This window comes from Pelodiscus sinensis, chromosome 1, assembly GCF_052426305.1.
Source record: "Pelodiscus sinensis isolate ZL-2025 chromosome 1, ASM5242630v1, whole genome shotgun sequence".
Classification (NCBI taxonomy): Eukaryota; Metazoa; Chordata; order Testudines; family Trionychidae; genus Pelodiscus; species Pelodiscus sinensis.
The window spans coordinates 130,436,077-130,455,903 of NC_143052.1; the positions used below are offsets into that span (position 1 = coordinate 130,436,077).

At 45.1% G+C, this 19,827-nt stretch overlaps 1 protein-coding gene across 1 annotated transcript in view; it reads right to left on the minus strand.

Moving 5' to 3' along the window:
* Positions 1-1,552: 1,552 nt before the first annotated feature.
* Positions 1,553-19,827, minus strand: part of GPR19 (G protein-coupled receptor 19) — a 28,516-nt gene continuing 10,241 nt past the window's right edge. Inside the window, exon 2 of the mRNA XM_006115490.5 lies at positions 1,553-2,913. Within this exon, the coding sequence (XP_006115552.2) occupies positions 1,644-2,913 (1,270 nt within the window). The 3' untranslated portion in view covers positions 1,553-1,643. The remainder of the gene's footprint in view (positions 2,914-19,827) is intronic.

The following is a 19,827-nucleotide window of genomic DNA, read 5'->3' on the forward strand; positions in this document are numbered from 1 at the left end:
TGGGCCACTGTATTTTGTTTCAGCTACACCAGACTAACATGGCTACATTTCTATCACTATTAAAATGTATATTGTGCCTTAGCTTCCCCACTTGTCAAATGAGGATAATATTTGTGACCCACCTGTGCAAAGCACATTTGGATCGTTGCATAAAAAGGTGCTGCAGAAGTGTGTATTATAACATGGAAGCTGATACTTCTACCTATGGTGAAGGATACAGAACACACTATCCTATTTTTCATCTCTGTGACTCATATATATGCACGGACCATTTAACATGTGTGCTAAAATGTCAGGAGAGTCACATTCAGGCCTTGGCTTGATGATCCTGGAAAAACTATACAGAAAACCCACTAGTACTTCCGAGAATGGTGGGGAGGGAGAATGTTGCGTAATTCTCTAGTGACTTCCTCTGATCCAAGAAGTGTTATTGGTCCTAACCTGTCGGTCATCCCTCTTCTTCCTTTGGTAACAGGGGGTCAGGATGTGAAAGAGCAAATGAAAGGGTTTCTAAGGCATCAGAACAATTCCTTTCCCCCTTAAAAGGTGTGCAAAGCTTTCAGGACAATGCCCATTTATAAAACATATGTGAGTGATACAATTTGGTCTAAAAAGCCCCAAGTAAACACCAGGGATCCTTGGTTCTGGCAATTTAATCTCTAAAAACGTGTATTACAGTAGCACTTAGAGACTCCAGTTGGGAATTGGACCCCATTGTGTAAGGTGCTGCACAAAGAGGTATTAAAATCCATGCTCTGGCCCCATCTCCTTCCACAAATTCATTGCACTAATATGCAGTGAATTTCTTTTTCTAGTTTTGGTTTTACTTATTCAAAACCATAAGCCAAATGCTAGTCCCCTGGGACACATGGTGCTTTAGCCCAGATCCACAAGTAACTTTTTACACAGGTGAGCAGTTCCATTGAACTTGGTGAGACTAGTCACATGTGCACTCACTTTTCTAAGTGCCTGAAGGTTGCAGATCTTGACTTGCCTTTCTTTCATAGACCCACATGTTTGTATGTGTTCAGGGAGGGAAGGTGGAATAGCTCATAGAAATATTAATAAGTCAATGCAATGCAAGACAAAAGAGAGATTTTCTTAGGCATAAAATGTAACAGGAGCCCTTCAGAGGTGGAGGGATATTCAAAAGCATTTAGTACTGGGCTAGCTCTACTTCACAGAAGTCAGTGTGAGTTTTGCCATTAACTTCCATTGGAGCAAAGTTAAGCTAAGTTGACTACTTCTGAAGATCTCACCACAAGCTTTCCACAAGGAGACAATACCCAGTCCAACATTATCTCTGAGGAAATCTGTGTGGACTTAGCTTTACACACTTATGTACACAGTGGCCAACATGCAATATTAAAAAGCATTTTTCTTTTATTTACATGCAGATAGTATGTGATCTTTTTTAAAAAGACTGTTCATGGTTCTAAGATAATTGTTCCAAAAAGCAGACTGTAATGAAAATTAAAAAAAACAAAAAACACCCCACCAAGTATACAAGAAAATCAATGCATTTAATAAAATAAAGCAAATCTTTGTCTCCCTTTAAACTGTATGCAAAAATATGTAAATATGTCTGTTCAAAAAAAATAAATCTCTTTCATTTAGTGGTGCATAATAATTACTCAAATCTATTAGACAAATGTATTTGGTGGGTTTGAATTAATAGGCCATGCAAGCTTTTTTTCCTTTGCTTCTCTGTCAAATGAATCATAGATTGAGTCTTTGGTTACAGTTTTGGTTGGTGCAGGGATTTCTGAGATTCCGACATAATTTTTTTTGGCTATCCTGGAACTGGTGGTGATGGTGTATGCATTGCTTCGATAGCACTTCATAGAGGACATGCAAAATGTTTCTTTCATCCCTTTCCTGAAGTTTGCATTATACACTGAGTACAGGATGGGCTTAGAGGCTGAAGAACTAAAGGATATCCAAGTGATAGCCATAAAAACCAAGGAACTCTTTCTGTAGTCTGTTTCCTGTGGGTGCCACAGCTGCACCACATAAAAAGGGAGCCATGATAGTAGAAATACTAAATTTAACATCAGGAACATCTTGATGGTTTTCACTTTTGTCCTTGGAACTATATTCATGGTCCGCCTAACTGTTCTGCCATCAGTACCTATCCTCCAAATGTATTTGATGACCTTTTGGTAAAACAGGATGATGAAAATGGATGGAATCAAAAAACTCACTAATAGGTGGATGATGCTATAGACAGCTCCCTCCCAAGAATAAGGGAGAAAAAAGTTGCAATGGTTGTCCCAGCTAGAGCCATAGAAGAAGAAAGCTGGGGACACAAAAGCGGCATCAAAGATCCAAGATGCTGCAATCATTTTCTTGGCTTTTTCTCTGGATACTTTGAAACTCAAAGGGTAGACAATTGTGTAGAACCTGTCTACGCAGATGGAGAGCAGCACGTAGATCTGGACTCCAGGGGTGAGATACTGAAAATATCTCACCAGTTTGCACATGATGCTTCCAAGGGTCCACCTGCCAGACATAAACTGGAGCAGCACAAATGGAGCACTTGCCATGCTAATGAGGAGATCAGCACAAGCCATGGAGACCACAAAGTAGTTGGTTGTAGACTGAGTTCTCCTGCTCCTGTGGATCACTAAGCAAACGAGGGAATTTCCAAAGACAGAGAACAACCATAATGCTCCAAAAACCATGCTGGCTGCTACTATTTCCCCTGGTCTCAGTTCATACTGCAGGACAGTACTGTTCCTCTCTGACCTGTGTTCCTGGGAGAAATCTGCCATCTCATGGCTTGCCAGAGACATAGAGGTGTTAGAGTGGCTGTCGTTCTGTAGTGGTAGCAGTACTGTTGGGATAACAAAAGCACTTTTGCTACTATCCATACCATGGGCAAACATCATAGTTATGTTTTCCTCTTGAGCTCTGCATGGAGACAGAAGCAGGAACATTATTGTTAAAAGGGGGAGGGAAAAATATGGTTAACAACTAATACATTTGGCTTTGGGATATTACTATGAAAAGTAAACAAACCCACATTTGAGTATAAATCGCACCTTTTTATAATCCATTCCATACTTCCCTGACACCCTGGATATGTGGGTGTTGGTGTGTATATATATTTTTATGTGTACATGCATGCACGCACGCGCGCTGCCATGTGGTATATATCTGTATTTATCTATCTAGCCCTGAGGGACCTGCGGAAGAGATTATAAACAGGAGCTCTTTTTTAAAATTCACATGTGGAGTGGAGATTTGTTTATTTTTCATATCAGTAGCCCACAACTTCATGGACCAAAGGCCAAATCTTGCTCTCCTCATTGTGAGTCAGAGCTTTACTACTGACAGCAGCAGAACAGATGTTTGGACCTATGTTCACAGAGAGCTGCAGTGATGAGAGAGTCACAGACGAAACCATGACTGGGAAGCATAGAAATGCTAAAAAATTCTAAATTAGTAACCTTCTGCAAAGCTGCTCATGAACTCACTTCCCCTTGTTGCAGCAGCCTGTGTGCTGCCCATCCCTTCAAGCAGCAGCAGCAGCAGGTTGCTGAATCCTTTCTCTCCCCTGGCATTTCTCAAGCAGCCAAGGACTTGGTGGTTCTGGGGAAGAGCGGCATACGGCCAGATGTGAAATTCAATGCCCAGACCCCTCGTGGTGGACAGGGAGGGAAGATAGGGCCAAATATGAGGAGAAGAAGCCCTTGCATCTTGGAAGGAATCAAGGGAAATGATTCCCATAGCTCCTGCTTCCCTGCCACCTATGAGAGAAGACAAGAAGATCCTTTCCCTGCTATCTGGGAGAGCAATCGGCAAAGTAACGTGAGTGAAAAGTGATGGTAGGTAACTGAGAGGAGGGAATGGGGGAGAGAGGAGAGAGTGTGGAGGGATGTGTGCCCACTGGTGGTAACTAGATAACTGACAAAGGTGAGAGAGAGAATTAGGTATGTATGTGACATGGGGGACTGGACATCTAAATTCCAGGTTCATAAAACTCCCACTGAACCCCACAGGTGCCTAAATTAACTCTGCTCCAAAGCTTTTGAGAGAGAAACTCCCAAAGTGCCAACGTTTCTGCTTCCTGGACTACCCTGCACACTCTAGGTGTTCGAATGCTTCTCTCCCACCTATGTCACAGTGTGATCCACAAAATGGCGGAAAATTGATGTTCACCTGCCTTTCTCATGTGCAAGACCCCATCTGTAGGCATACGTAGAGGCTGCCTACCCAACCTGGTCTCATTCAAAAATCTGGTTGCCAGAGGAAAAGGTTAACAACTTGCTTCAGGCTGCAGTCTCACCGTTGTCCTGTTGCTTTCTTTCTCTGGCCCAGGCACCCTCTGATCGTTTGTCCATAGTGGAACAGCTTCAGCAGGAGAGACCGAGTTCCCTCCCTCCCTCCGCCAATCCCTCGTCAGACTGTCTAACAGCACAGTGTTTGAGCAGTGGCAGGTTCTTATCTTCCCCTCTAATAGAGGGAGGGATTGAACTGGGATCGCTGCCAGGTCGGTGCTTGGATCACTAGGCTAACAGCTATAAGGTTGGCACTTGCAGTATCTCTTCTGGCTGTTAGAGGGGAGAGGGCCTAACTCATTCTCACAACTGGCAGGCGCCTTGGCTGTCCGACTCTGGGAGAGGCGTTTCTGGCTGTGGATCACTAGTAGAGATAAGTGCCTGAAACCGTGTGCCCAACATTGAGAGAGAGGTGGGGCTCAGGACTTCTCATCAGCATCGCCTTGTTAGCTGGCTGAGACAGTTCCTAGCATGTTGGCTTTTATGGATGGTATTCAGAGGTGGCGGTCTCTTCCTTAGTCATTGTATAAGGGGGAGCCTGTCTCAGGATTTGTTGATCACAGTGTTGATCCTGTGGCTTTCTTGGCTCCTAAAAGTTAGGCATTGTGATGCTGAGCATTGCCGTGTGTGAGCTCCTTGGGTAAGGGAGAGGAGCAAGTGGTGGAAGCAGAGATGTGTGTATGGTGGGTGACTGGTTGTCATGGTAACCAGGTAAGGGAGATGTGTTATTGGGGGCTGGCTTATTGGGGTGAGTAAATGGCCACAGGGAAGGTACCCGAGAGTATTGGTGGGGTGGTTGTCTCCTGATCTGTCCACCATCCAATGTGAGGCTTCGTGCCATTGTACGCCATTTCCTTCAGCAACTGGAGAACCATACACTTGAATAAACTACCCCGGAGAACGCTGCCTCACTCGCTTCACCCCTCCTTAGTTATCTGCTTCTCTCTCTCCAGTCACTTCCTCTGAGGATTAACTGCTCATGAATTCAAAATCTTTTTACCAGCTGCAGAACTTTCTCAGTAGGGCTGGGGAAGAAGATGGCAGAAAAAAGTCTGTTTGTGAAAGAGTTGGTAGAAGGTTGGGAGGTGAGGGGGAATCCAGTTAGGTTTTGTCCCGTGCACTGATTATCTTGCCTTTACTCTGCCTATTGCTTTTTTTTTTTTTTTTTTTCGTTAGACAGGAAATACAGCCAGCCTCTGAGGATTGTGTGCGCTCTGGAGGGATCTCTGTGTGAGGACTGCAATCTTGGCTAGGACTAGGGATCTCCAGCGCAGAAAGCACAAGTCTCTATAGCTTGAACTAAAGGGTCAGGCTGTCCAGCTGGGGGCTGTCACAGAGGGATACATATGCAGCAGCACTCGGCTGTCATTTTGAGGATTTGCACTGACATTCTTGGAGTAGGAACTCTGAATATTAAACAAGCACCTGAAAATTCTGGTGCACAGCTAATTTATGCTTAGTTGTGTCCTGTGACTCTGCCAGAGAGAATGAGTGAGAGAATATACTTGTGTCTACTTTAGATGCACTGTAAAAATAAATCCTGTAGCTTTGTGACTGGGTTATAAACTGCTGCAGTAAGCTGTTGCATGTAGAGATCAATTCACCACTTAAAAGCTGAGACTTTTGGGACAGCTCCTAGCTATTTCACAGAAAAACTCGTGCCCAGCTCTGGGAATAAGTGATGTTTGGCTGGTTTTGAGATGGGTGAAATTATTTTCTCTGTGTTTTGGGGGCCACACTATGAATTGACACATTGCTTTCCACTGGGCCAGAACCGATTGTTTTGGAACAATCAGTCACATGAACACAAACTTATCTTTTTCTATGCTCACATGGCTCCATCTGCTTCCCTACTGGAGCTCTGCAGAGACCCTTATTTTCTCTAACTTCCTAGTAGTACAATCCATGCAGCTGTGTTAGAAGCCTTCATGCCTCTAAAGAGGAATTACCTACCAACCCATTAGTCAGAAAAGAAAGTATAAGATTGGAAAGTGCATAGGCCCTTGATCACGTAAGGGGGATGAGTGCCCTAGAATTGCACTGATGTTAGTGGGATTTGAGAGCACTCAGCATCTTGCCAGGTGGGACTCTTGGTCTCCTACTGAGCACTGAAGAACACTCTCACCTTGTCAGTGCTCCAATTAGGGATGTAAGAGACTAGTTGATGATTTCATATGCATATGCTTATCGGATAGTCGATTACTGACTTGATTAGTTGCTCCCCGCCCACCTTGCTGCCTCTATCAGAGACAGGCAGTAAAGCAGGGGAGCAGGAGCCAGTGCTGGGGGCAGCCAGCTTAAAAACCAGTTGCCCCCAGCACCGTGTGTGTGTGGGGGGAAGCGAAGCAGTGGGGAACTGGCGGCACTTCCACCTTTTGAAATGTAGCTTTTGCTACATTTCAAAAGCAGAAGCGCTGCAGGGAGTATGGGACGAGTGGGAGATTCAAACAGTCCCCCACTGGCCCTATGCTCCCTGCTTTTGCAATGTACAAGAGCCCCTGGGACTCTTTTGTATTTCAAAAGCAAAGCGTGCGAGGAGCACGGGGCCAGCGGGGGACTGCTTGAATCCACCGCTTGCCCCGTGCTCCCCATGTCGCTTCTGCCGTTGAAATGTAGCAAAAGCCAGAAGAGTTCTTGCTACATTTCAAAGGTGGAAATGCCCATATTGACTAATTGAATTAATTTAATTGATTGAATTAATTGAATTAATTTAGTTGATTAATCTAAATTTAACATTCCTAGCTCCAATCCCAAAGGCTAAGCATAAAAATCATGAGTAATAATAACAGTCCCTTATTTTTATACAGTGCTTTTCATTCACGAGGCTGCCCAAATTATTTCTCAGTGTTTGTATCTATACAGGAATTGTTTCATGTCACGGAAATGCAGCCACCTCTGGGGTCGAATGCAGCTGTCCTTTTTTCCCAAATGAATTTTTAGGAAGCAAACAAAGCACGACTTCTCCCTTTGAAAGTACAGAGGAAATTTGGTGAGGTAGGATGTAATTGTCGAGTTTGAGATTTGGCTGGGGAACTGGCACCAACACATCTAATCTTGGAGAAAATTTCAGTGAAATCTCTAATGATTGAGCCGGAGTTCCACATTGCATCTGAAACACAACATCTCCCGCACTGCAGTGTCCCAAGTGATGACACCAATGGACTTGGAGGAAAAAGTGTGAATGACTCGTTCACCAACACCACTCGTTGAAACACCTGGTTTTCCCTTGCAGATGTCATGTTGATGAATCCAGGAACTTCCAATGTCACAGCTCAAGCTGAAGGCTGAGTGGCTTTAAAGGAAGCAATTCAGAGGTAATAATGATTGCTTCTGATTACTCTTGTAATTTTTAAGTGGTGGCAACTATACTCAGGAGTCTCCTGACAAATTGATGTAGTTGTGCACTGTTAAAAAATCTTCAATCTGACTGCTAATCTACAACTGTTAGATGTTAAGAAACTATTCCGAGTCCCTGAGACAATGGTCACAACACACAGAATAATTCAGGATGGGGAAGAGATGCAAAGTTGGCCTTGAGCTAACTTTGTACTCCCCTGATCCTCACAGACTTTAAGGCCAGAAAGACCACCATGATCATCTAGTCTGACCTCCTGCACATTGCACCTCACCTGCCCACTCCTGTAACAGACTCTTAACCTTTGGCTGAGTTACTGAAGTCCTCAAACCATGATTTAAAGACTTCAAGTTACAGAGAACCCACCATGTACACTAGGTTAAACTTGCAAGTGACCCAGGCCCCATGCTGCAGAGAAAGGCAAGTCCCCCACCCACCTCAGAGTCTCTGCCAATCTGACCTGGGGGAAAATTCCTTCTTGACTTTATACATAGTGATCAGTTAGCCCCTGAGCATGTGGGCAAGGCCCAGCAGCCTAGTACCTGGGAAAGAACTCTCTGTAGTAACTCAGGCTAGGTCTACACTACAGAATTTTTGCACAAACATAGCTGTTTTTGCACAAGAACTTGCGGAGTGTCCACACTCAAGTGCATTTTTGCACAAGTAAAATGAAAGAGCAGAGGGGGTTTTTCGGTGTAGGTGTTCCTCTTTCTACGAGGAATAACTCCTTTTTGTGCATGAGCTCTTGCACATAAAGGTGCGTGTGGACGGGCAATAGGGGTTTTTTTGCTCAAAAAGAGGCAATCGAAAAAAGCACAGGTGCGCTGGTGGCCATTCTGTAAATAGCAATCAGAGTTTCCTTTCAAGAGAGTGTCCATGCTGTCTTGATGCTCTCTTTCGCAAAAGTGCATTGCTTTTTCAATGCACTTTTGCAGTGTGGGCACTGTCTTCTCAAGAAGTTTTTATGGAAGATCTCTTCCGCAAAAAGCTTCTTGCGCAAGAAGCCTGTAGTGTAGACAGCCTCAGAGCCCTCCGAGCTAGTATTCCATCCCCCGCCATTGGAGATGTTTGCTGTTTTTGTCCCCATTGCACCTTTTGAAAGGCTGTTCCAGAACTTTACTCTGATGGTTAGAAAGCTTTGTCTAATTTCAAGCCTATGGCTATGTCAACACCACACTTTAGTCATTAAAACTTTTGTCAGAGGTCTGAAAAAACAGCTCCTCAGAACAACAAAAGTTTTAATGACCAAAAACTCTGGAGTAGACCATGTTTTGTCAATGGGAGATGCTCTGCTGGCAGAAAAGCTACTGCCCTCGTTGGAGGTGGTTTTATTTTGTTGAGAGAGGTCGTTCTGGTGATGAAGAGCAGCTACATTGCATACCTCACAATGGTGCAGCTGTAGCTGCACAGCCATGCTGTTGTAAAGTGTGCAGTGTAGACATGGCACTAACTTGTTGATAGTTTAAATCCATTTGTTTTTTGGTCCACACTTGCACTTAACTTAAATAACTTTTTTCTCACCCTGTTATTTCTCCTATCTGATGTATTTACAGAGAACAATTGTATGTCCCCTCAGTCTTCTTCTGGTTGGGCTAAAAATGCCAACCACTTTGAATCTCTAATCCTTGGATCATCCTAATAGCCTTTTCTGCACTTGTTCCAGTTTGTCTTCATGTTTCTTAACCATGGGAGAGCAAAATTGCACATGACATTCCAGGTGAGATCTCACCAGTGCCTTATGAAAGGGTACTAACATTTCCCTGCCTCTAATAGAAATACCTCGCCTTATGCATCCTTGGACTGCATTCGTCTTTTTCACAACCACATCCCATTGGTGGCTCATAGTCATCCTATGATCAATCAATACATGCAGGTCTTTCTTCTCCTTTGTCATTTACAACTGATATGCCCCCCACTCACAGCAAAAATTCTTATTAGTCCCTAAATCAGGGTGGGCAAAAGGGCCTCCACGGGCCAGATCTGGCCCACCAAGAAGGTTGATCTGGCCCGCGGAGTCCCTGCTGCTCCCCCGCCTCCAAGCCAATTGGAGTCGGGAGGTGGGGGAGCATATGAAACTTCCTCTCACCCTTCAAGGAGCATGCTGCCCTTCAAAGTGCCGTATGCTTACACAGGGTGGGGGTTGGGGCAGGGCAAAGGAAGCTTCGTGCAGCTCCCCTGCCTCCAGACCCTGATTGGCCTGAGGGTGAGGGAAGCGCGTGAAGCCTCCTTCTACCCTGTGAGGAGCATGTAGCACTTTGAAGTGCCTCATGCTCCTCGCAGGGTGGGGTAGGGCGGGAGGAGGCTTCAGGTGCTGCCCTTGGCCCCAGGCCAATCAGGGCCTGGGGATGGGGGAGCTACGCAAAACTACCTTTGCCCTGCCCCGGCCCTGTGAGGAGCGCACGGCACATCAAAGTGCTACATGCTCCTCACAGGGCGGGAGGAGGCTTCGGGCACTTCCTCTGCCCCCAAGGGTCAGGGCCTAAACCAGAAGGGAGGGGCAGTACACTTCTGGGCTACCCCACCCACAGACCATGATTGATCTGGGAGCAGGGGAGTACTCAAAGCCTCCTTCTGTCCTACCCCCACCCTGCGAGGAGCATGCAGCAGGACGTGGTGTGGGTGCCTAGTGGGAACAGGGGGGCAAAGGGGCTCCCCCACCCCCAGACCAAACATGGTCTGTGGGTGGGGTAGCCCAGAAGCATACTGGCTCTGCTCCTTCTGGCTTAGGTCCCGCCCCTTCTGGGTGGCCCAGGGACACTTCAAAACTTTTTGAAGTGTCTCCCAGCCAAAAATTATTGCCCACCCATGCCCTAAATGGATGACTTTGCACTATTACATTTCATCCCATTTCTATTACAAGGTTTACAAGGTAATGCAGAGCATCTTGTATGATAGTCCATTCCTCCTCCATAATGACAATATCTCCCAATGTTGTGTTAGCCACAAATTTCATTCGCACACTCCCACTCTTTGTGCCAAGGTCAGTAACAAAAATGTTAAATATGATTAGCCTCAAGACTCGTCCTGGAGGAATTCCACTAGTAACCTTTCTCCAGCCTGGCAATCCACTTTTCAGTGGATTGATGGGAGTCTTCCCTTTAACTTCTCTTATCCGCTTTTCAGTTCTCCTATTAATTCCTATCTTTTCCAATTTAACTAACAGTTTCCCATGTGGAACTGTATCTCAAATGCCTTTCTGAAATCCAGGTAGATTAGATCTACTGCATGTCCTTTTGTCTAAAAAATCAGTTATCTTCTCAAAGAAGGAGATCAAGTTGGTCTGGCATTAGCTACCTTTGGTTAAAGCATATTGTATTTTATTTGAGTTACCTTTCATGTCTGTGTCCTTAACTATGTTCTCTTTCAAAATTGGTTCCAAGACTTTGCATTCAATTGAGCTCAAACTAACAGGCGTGTAAATTCCTGGATCATTTTTCCTCCTCTTCTTGAAAATAGGAACTATGTAGTAACTCCTCATTTACTGTTATAGTTATGGTCCTAAAAAATGCTGCTTTAGCGAAACGATGTTAAGCGAAGCCAATTTCCCCATAAACTTAAATGTATATGGGGGCAGGGGATGGGTTCCAGATGAATTCTTTTCAGCAGACAAAAGGCAGTATATACATATATAGTAATAAGTTTTAAACAATTTAGTACTGTACACCGCTCTCATGATTGTGAAGCTTGGTTGAGGTGGTGGATTCAGAAGGTGGAATATTTCTTCCAGAATGTCTTGCTATAAATGATGAACTAGCACTTGGCCGAGTCCTCGAGGGTTAACATCTTAATGTAGCTTTATACTCTAGAAGCACCATGGGCTGAGGCAGGCGGGAAGAAATCCAATAGAGACAGGCCAGTGGCTGCAAATACTTCCCCGCTGAAACTGACCGTGATGATGAACCCATACTACCCCCCGGAGTGCGCCACTCTCGCCTCCAGATGGTTCATACCAGGCTGCACAGCACCAAGAGTGTGTGAGAGAGACAGACAGAGACATACACGCTGTATGTGTGCATGTTTGGGAGAGAGAGGCAGACAGATGTGTGTTGCCCCTTTAACTATGCTGACCTCACTTCAAGTACACTGCAGTTGTAAGTAAAGTAGACTATGAAGTCCCGGTACAGGACTCTGTAGCTGTGATATCCTACAGAGGATTACAGTTCTAGAAGTCTGGTATTCATCAAATGGATTAGAAGCTGCCTAGAAGATGAGTCTCAATGTAATAGTGAACCAGTCAAAACAACACCCCCACCCAGAAAAACACACAACACCCACAAAAATATACTCACTGCCTCCTAACCATAGAACACCAGAACTGGGAGGAACCTTGAGAGGTCATTGAGTCGAGTCCCCTGCCCTCATAGCAGGATCAGGCCCCATCTAGATCATCCCTCATAGAAGTTTGTCTAAAAGCCAATCCCCTTCCCTCTAAACAGCAGGGGCTTCCCTCCTCCCTGCTCCTTGTAGCCAGACAGGAACCCCCTGCCACATCCATCTTGCTTGCCCCTCTAAGATGCCTCAGAAGCACATACGGCACAGAGAGCAATAAAATCAGCATAGTCTTTGATGCCTTGACAGAAGGCCCGGATATGCTGGCTCATCGTGTCCCTGGACAACTGTAAACATAGATAAGAGGGCCATCAAGCCAGTCGTCAACCAAGAGGCTGCAGAAACTGCCCTTAGCTAGCACAGATATTGATATGATCACACAACTGTCCCGGGAGAGGAATCTCCCGCTGAGTAAAGAATGTTCAGTACTCCCAATTTAGTTATCTCTCTCTTACAAGTGTAAATGATGTTCACAACTCCCTGGTAAGAACTGGCGTCACAAAGACGAACCAGCACAATTTGGCACCTTAGATAAGAAAGAGAATATGTGACCCCACGGGTATAAAGATGGGTCCAGCAGCTCACTCACTTTGAGTATCAAGCCATCAGCTGGCTAGGTGATTGACTCCCGAGATCCACATGGGGATGCTCAGCCTCATATTCGTCTTTCCGAGGTATTGAGTGACCGATCCTGGCCTGACACGCTGGACTCGAGAGACGCAGAAGCGGGTAAAAATTGTACCTGTATGAGTCCTTTTCTTTTGTCATTGTGCACGTATAGCATTAGAGCTCTATAAGGCTAAGTTGTCATTTTGGTATCATTATTTTGGTGTGCTTTGTTTTCCCTCCTTCCCTTGTAACCATTTAAGACCTGTATTTGCTAGCAGTTAAGAAGTTGAGCAATAGCCATTGTAACCGTATGATTATAAGTTTCTCTAATAAACCTGTAACTGTTTAAGCTTTAACCTGACTCCTTCTGTTGCTGTAACAGAACCAGACACAATTAAAAGAGTCATAGCCAGTCAGGGATAAACGCAGTAAGAGCTAAGTATTGAGTCATGTCGCCTCCACGGGGCAGACTCTTGGGGCACTCGTCAGCCTCCCAGGCTGCCTGCTGCAAAGGGACCTTCGTCCTAGCAGTCAAAGACTCGGGTGTATTTGGGCTCACAGACCACTCGCTACCCCGGCCACTGGCTGACACCCCTCCAACAGAACTTCCACTTAACAAAGCTGGTAAACAGGGGTACGTCTAGACTACGTGCCTCTGCTGACAGAGGCATGTAAAATAGGCTACTCGACATAGTCAATGAAGCAGGGATTTAAATATCCCCCGCTTCATTAAAATAAAAATGGCCACTGCACTCTGCTGGTTCAGCTGATCACTGGCACAGCGTGCGAGTCAAGATGCGGATTGGTCGACAAGGGAAACCTTTGTTGACCGTTCCCCTATGCCTCGTGGAGTGAGGTTTACAGGAGCGGTCAAAGATTCCAGAAGACAAGGAAGATTCCAGAAGTGCCAGGGAAGATAATGAAGCAAGTAATTAAGGAATTTGTCTGCAAACATCTGGAAGAAAATAAGGTGTTAGGTAACAGCCACCATGGATTTGTAAAGAACAAATCATCTCATACCAATCTGATAGCTTTCTTTGATAGGATATCAAGTCTTGTAGATAAGGAAGAAGTGGTGGACGTGATATACCTAGACTTGAGTAAGGCATCTGACACAGTTTCGTATGACCTTCTTATCAATAAACTAGGCAAATACAACCTAGATGGGGCTACTATAAGGTGGGTGCATAACAGGCTGGATAACTGTTCTCAGAGTAGTTAGTAACAGTTTACAGTGATGCTGGAAGGGCATAACAAGTGGGATTCCTCAGAGGTCTGTTTTGGGGCCGGTTCTGTTCAATATCTTAATCAACAATTTGGATGATGGCATAGAGAGTTCACTTATCAAGTTTGCAGATGATGCCAAGCTGGGAGGGGTTGCAAGTGCTTTGGAAGACAGGATCATAATACAAAATGATCTGAACAACTAGAGCTGTGGTCACCAACCCGTTGATCATGATTGACTGGTCAATTGGGAGGGTCCGACCAGTCGATCACAAGGTGTTCAGCCCCCCCATTTCCCTACACCCCCAAGAAACCTCACTACCTACCTCCAGCAACAATGGAGGTAGCGCCAGCTTCCTGCGAGGTGGACAAAAGTACTGCAGCTGCACCACTTCCTGGGTTTCAGGAAGTGCACTGGCTGCTCCCCCTCTCCCAAAGAGCCGGCGCAGTACCTGAAAGGTCAGGTCTGTGGCATGCCAGGGATGTTCTTACCCTGTTTGTGGCGGGGGGAGGGGCGGGGGAGGGAGAAGGTGTAGAAGTCCCCAGAGGAGGCATGCATGGACTTCCCTCCTCTGTGGGGTGGGGGGGAGGAAATAGGAATCCCTGGAGGAGGCACGTGCTGGGGACTCCCTGTTCCCTGCCCCATCACCCACCAGCAGCCTGCTACCTGCCTCATCACCCTGTCCCCTACCCCCACCAACACCCTGTCCCCTGCCCCAGCACCCTGCCCCAGCACCCTGTCCCCTGCTGCAGCACCCACTGGCATCCTGTCTCCTGCCCCCATTAGCACTCTGTTCCCACCCCAGCACCCTGTCCCCTGTCCCCACTAGCACCCTGTCTCCACCCCAGCACCCACTAGCACCCTTCCCCAGTACCGTGTCCCCTGCTCCCACCAGCACAGTTGGGGCCCCATTAGTGAGGCGTGGGGGTGGGGGTTTGGAGGAGTCTTCTAGAATCACCTTCGACTTCCATGACTTTTCAAAGATGATAGCTAATAGCTCAGATACCTCCTCCATCAGCTCCCTGAGCATTCTAGGATGCATTTTAAGGTATTTTGCAGGTTTCCTTTAAGGACAAAGACTTCAGTGGTGAGATGTGGAGTGACTGTTGTGTGAAAAGTGTTTGCCCACAGGTGATACAGTCTTTTATAATTTTCCTTTGTGAATTCATTCGAGAGTGTGGTGACTGTCAAGTTTCAACCTCATAGTTCTTATTGCTACCTTTAGTACACTGGATAAGGTACACTACATTATTATGATAGGCATGTATAGGGCCTATGGATCTTGAAAAGCATGTTGTGGGGGGAGGTACTGATAATTGTAGCAGGGGAGATGTGTCTGCAGGTTTGTCATCTGTTGTTATGGCCTCTTTGAGTTGGTGGGTCTTGATCTGTGGGGAGCTTACTTCTGATGAGGAGTTTGGAGAGGTTGGCGTGTTGTTGGAGGGCCCAAAGTGGGGATTCAGGAAAGATTCCTTTCAGTATGTGGTCCCCATCAGGGATGGGTCGTAATTGTTTACTGATACCTCAGAGAAGTTACAATGTGGGGCAATCGGTGACAATGAGAGGTGTGTGGTCACAGGGTTTCCCCCCCCCTTCTGTATTGAGTAGATTCTTACAGGATATTTGGGGTGCCCTGTCCAAGGTGTAATTTGCTTCTCTGTTCGGGTGTCCATGTTTGATGAAAGTAGTCTTAAGCTGAAGGTTTATGCTCTGGACTTTATTCTTGGAACATATTCTGTGGTCTCTTAATGGCTTACTGTAGATAACAGATTGCTTGCTGTGTTTGGGATGATTACAAGCCAGTTACTAATTAAATATACCAAAAAATCTATTCGCACTCCACCAGCAGGATTTCTAGCATGGTTATAGTGCAATGATACATTTACTGTCATGGTTAGATGCATGACTTTCTGAGTTTTGTTTGATTCACTAAGGAAAGCTATTTTAGCTTGTGCTAGAAATTATCCTTTTGTGACTCATGCAAAGGCATGATACATTTTTCTTTCCTTTCATAGCATTAAAAGGTTAATCAAATCAATTAAGAGACCAAGCAGTATATGCTAGTGGCATAAAATCTGAGTACTGAGTGAGGATACATTGATTTTTTTTGTTATTATCCAATGCATTATCTTACCTTCCCTGTGTCAGGAGTGTACAATAGCAAGCTCATCTGAAGACATGGGTTTTGCCCACGGAAGCTCATGATATTATATAAGTTCATGATATTATATATATTTTTGTTAGTCTCCCAGGTGCCACAGAGCTACTTGTTGAAGTTAGATTAAACCTGCTGCCCCTCTGAGACTTAATAGCAAGTATATCCTGCGAAGCATTGCCATTAAAAAGAATGCACTGGACATTCATTTATCAGAGTAGCAATAATTTTACATAATACTGCAAAGCCAGCTAGTTAGTGCAAATTACTGGACATACAAACATCACTTGATTCTTGTTGATGCCACTTAGTATTTTTTTAGCTTCTTTTGGATGGCAAAATGTTTCCTGGGGAAGCCAGATTGTCAGGTGTGGTGCAGGAATTCCAAATGTACTCGCATTTGTAATCACACTTAATACCATGTTGGTTTCTGTTCCTGTTGTTCACATGGTACTAATGAATATGCGTAACATGCAGCCCTGCTACTGTTAGTAAGGCTGGTCTGCATCTCACATCTCCTCAGATATGTAAGAATGCTCTAGAGAGCTCCAGTTTGGAGGTGAGGTGTTGTGTCTCCCCCATGTCTTACAGTGGAAGGGGAAAATGATCCTCCCTACTTACAAATAAAAGGAACAAATAAAATAAAATAATAATAAACTAGGGATCAAGCAAGAATCTGCACCATTGGTTTTTGTTGTTGTTTTGTTATTGTTTTTTTTTGTTCCCAGCCTGACACATTCAGGCGGGCTGAGTTTTGTACTGTATTTAGGAAAGTGTGCAGGGAAGATTGTCTGTGCCAGCAGCAGGCCTACTCTGGTTATTGTGCACAATGTACTGTGCTAGCAGTGGTAAAAGTTCCTAGTACGATCTCACCTGGCACAGCTGCTTTCTCTTACTGCAGGTATAGAGGTGGTGAAAGGAACTGGTGTCCTCAACAGCACAGTATACCCCTGAGGAAATTCTGCATCAAAAATTAAATATTCTGCACAAAATATTTGGAAATTCTGCAAGTTTGATTTGTCAATAATTAAATCAGAGACTCCAGCATGGCAGTGAGGAGCACCGGCCCCTGGTACCTTTCCGAGACCTGCAGAAGAGCTCTGAGTAAGCTCGGAAGCATGTCTCTCTCCTACAGAAGTCGGGCCAATAAAAGATATTATTACACACACCTTGTCTGTCTAGTATCCTGGGTACATGGCTATAGCAGTGCATACAACAGTGTTCGGGACATCCTGCCTGAACATCACTACAACGTTTTTGTTTATAAGCCAAGCAGGGAAGATGACAACCACACTGGGCCCTAGACAGTAGGATGGGGGCAGACTCAGCACTTGGGTGGGAGTGGGGCAGCCAGCCTGCAGTGCCACCCAAAGTGTGCTGCATGGTGCTCCAGCAGCAATTAAAGGGCTTGGGGCTCTGGGCACTCCTGCTGTTGCAGTAGGAGCCCTGGGCCCTTTAGAATTGCCAGACCCCAGGGTAGTTGCCTTCCCTTTAACTCCCCCCATCCGTGGGCCTGAAGCCAATATGGTATTGCTTTTTGTATCATGTATAGTCTGGTACTTCACATTGGTCTGTGTGCTTCCACAGCCTCCGTGTAAACTGTTGCATCTTCCTCTAGCCTATAGGCATCTGAGTGTGATGCTGGGCTGTGACTCTGTCTGCTATTTGATTTGTACCAGGAATATAGTCAGTGACTGGCTTAAATCACATTAGTTTTATTAAAAGACGTTGGCATTTTAGAGGCCTTTTCTGTTGATAAGGGTTACAAGAAGTTTATGGTCATCTCTCAGTGTAAAGGAACCCAATACACGAGACATCTGTAGAAGGTCTCATGTGCCCTTACGCTTTGTCAATCGCCACAGATTGTTTTCTGTAAGTGTACAAGAGCGGAGAGCAATTAGCTTCTGCTCCGTTCTGTGCAGCTGCAAAAATCTACTGCCAAGGCCATAGCTTCAGCACTGACCATGCTGCGTTTGTTTACAATACAGCAGTGAGGAACCTTTTTTGGGTCAGGGGCCGCTGACTCACAGAAAACTCGGTCGGGGACTGCACACAAGTGAGAAGTAAAGAAACAAAAACAAAAAACACACCCTCACTGGCGTGGCCCCTGACTGAGAAGGACAAAGATGCTCCCCACATTCTCCTCTCACACCAGAGCCTAGGCAGGGAGGGGGGAGGGAGAGGGAGGCTAGAAGATTGTGTGCTCCAGCTCCATGGTGGGGAAGCAGAGGGGCTGAAGCACCAGCATGAGCTCTCTAATGCTGGGGGGAACCTTGAGTCTTAGGGGTTGGATCCAGGCAAGCTGGGGGCTGCATTCAGCCCCCGCGCCTGAAGTTCCTCACCCCTTGTTTACATCACAGAATTTTAAAACTGGAGCAGCTGAGAGAATTTTTTAACTGTCTTTGGAAATTTTCTGGTAATCTTTGAAAACGAAGTCTGACAAATGGCATAATGAATGTAGTCAATCTAGCACTCTCTTTGGTTAACAGAATTTGTTAGAAACAACTAGAGACATCTAGCATAGAGAAGATGGTATCTCATGCCACTCCAGAAAAAGACGTCTTTTCCTCTGACTACTGATTCAGTAAATCTTTTAAGGTTCACACAGATTCTTATTTTTCCATTTTTCTTTTTTGCAGGTACCATTCATACCCACCATGCAGTTGGCTCAGTGATTTTCTCTATTATCCATTCTTTTCCATTCTCTTTACATCAGTTTCTACTTGATGAAGTAACAAGATAGGAATTCCATGTGCCATATGTACACTATGGCTGTGTGTACACTGGCCACTTATTCCAGAAAATCAGCCGCTTTTCCGGAATAACTTGCCAGCTGTCTACACTGGCCCCTTGAATTTCTGGAAAAGCACTGATGATGTACTGTAAAATCATCAGTGCTTTTCCAGAAAAACTATGCTTCTCCCGTTCGGGCAAAAGTCCTTTTCCAGAAAACTGTTCCGGAAAAGGGCCAGTGGAGACAGCACAGATTTCTTTTCCGCAAAAAAGCCCCGATCGTGAAAATGACAATCGGGGCTTTTTTGCAGAAAAGCGCGTCTACATTGGCACGGACACTTTTCCGGAAAAAGTGCTTTTCTGGAAAATCATCCTGCCAATGTAGACGCGCTTTTCCCGGAAATACTTATAACGGAAAACTGTTCCGTTTTAAGCATTTCTGGAAAATCATGCCAGTGTAGACGTAGCCAATAGGTTCAGCATTGTCCCTTAAGATTATTTCTACAGCATCTCTTTTTAAATATCTAATATTGCCAGATAGTCCATCAACTTATTCCATCTTTCTCTCCCATCATGGCAACCACACTGCCATTGAGGAGACTATCAGCTTCCAGTTCTTTGATCACATGCACACTGAAATTAAAAGTTTTGACTTCATATGCTGTTTCTGTGAAAACTGTTCAATGCAGTTCAAAATGCCTTCAGGGCTATTTAGGACAGTGTCTGTTGTTTCAGCTGTAGGAATGGCTGAAGGTGATTGTAACTCCTGATACCACTGTTGCAACGTACGTCTGCACTCTAATGTGTTTTAAGGTTAACAGTCTTTGCACACACATTCAGTTCGAATGTGTGTCTTTGTACACACATTCACATTCAAGCTGGCTCTTTGATTCCAGGAAAAAAATGACTTGATTCTCAGTGGCCACTTTCTAGTTTGCAGTTTTGTGACAGGCTGGGCAAAATAGCCAATTTTCATGCGTCTATGAAATTTGGGTCCTTTGGCTGGGCAATTGCCTTTTGGACTGTGATCTTTCCCACATCTTGGGCATCTAGTCTGAAAAGTATTATATTTTGCCTGCAGCTAACTCCACAATGCCTGGGAGGATTCACTACAGTTGCTTTCAGCTAACATGTCACT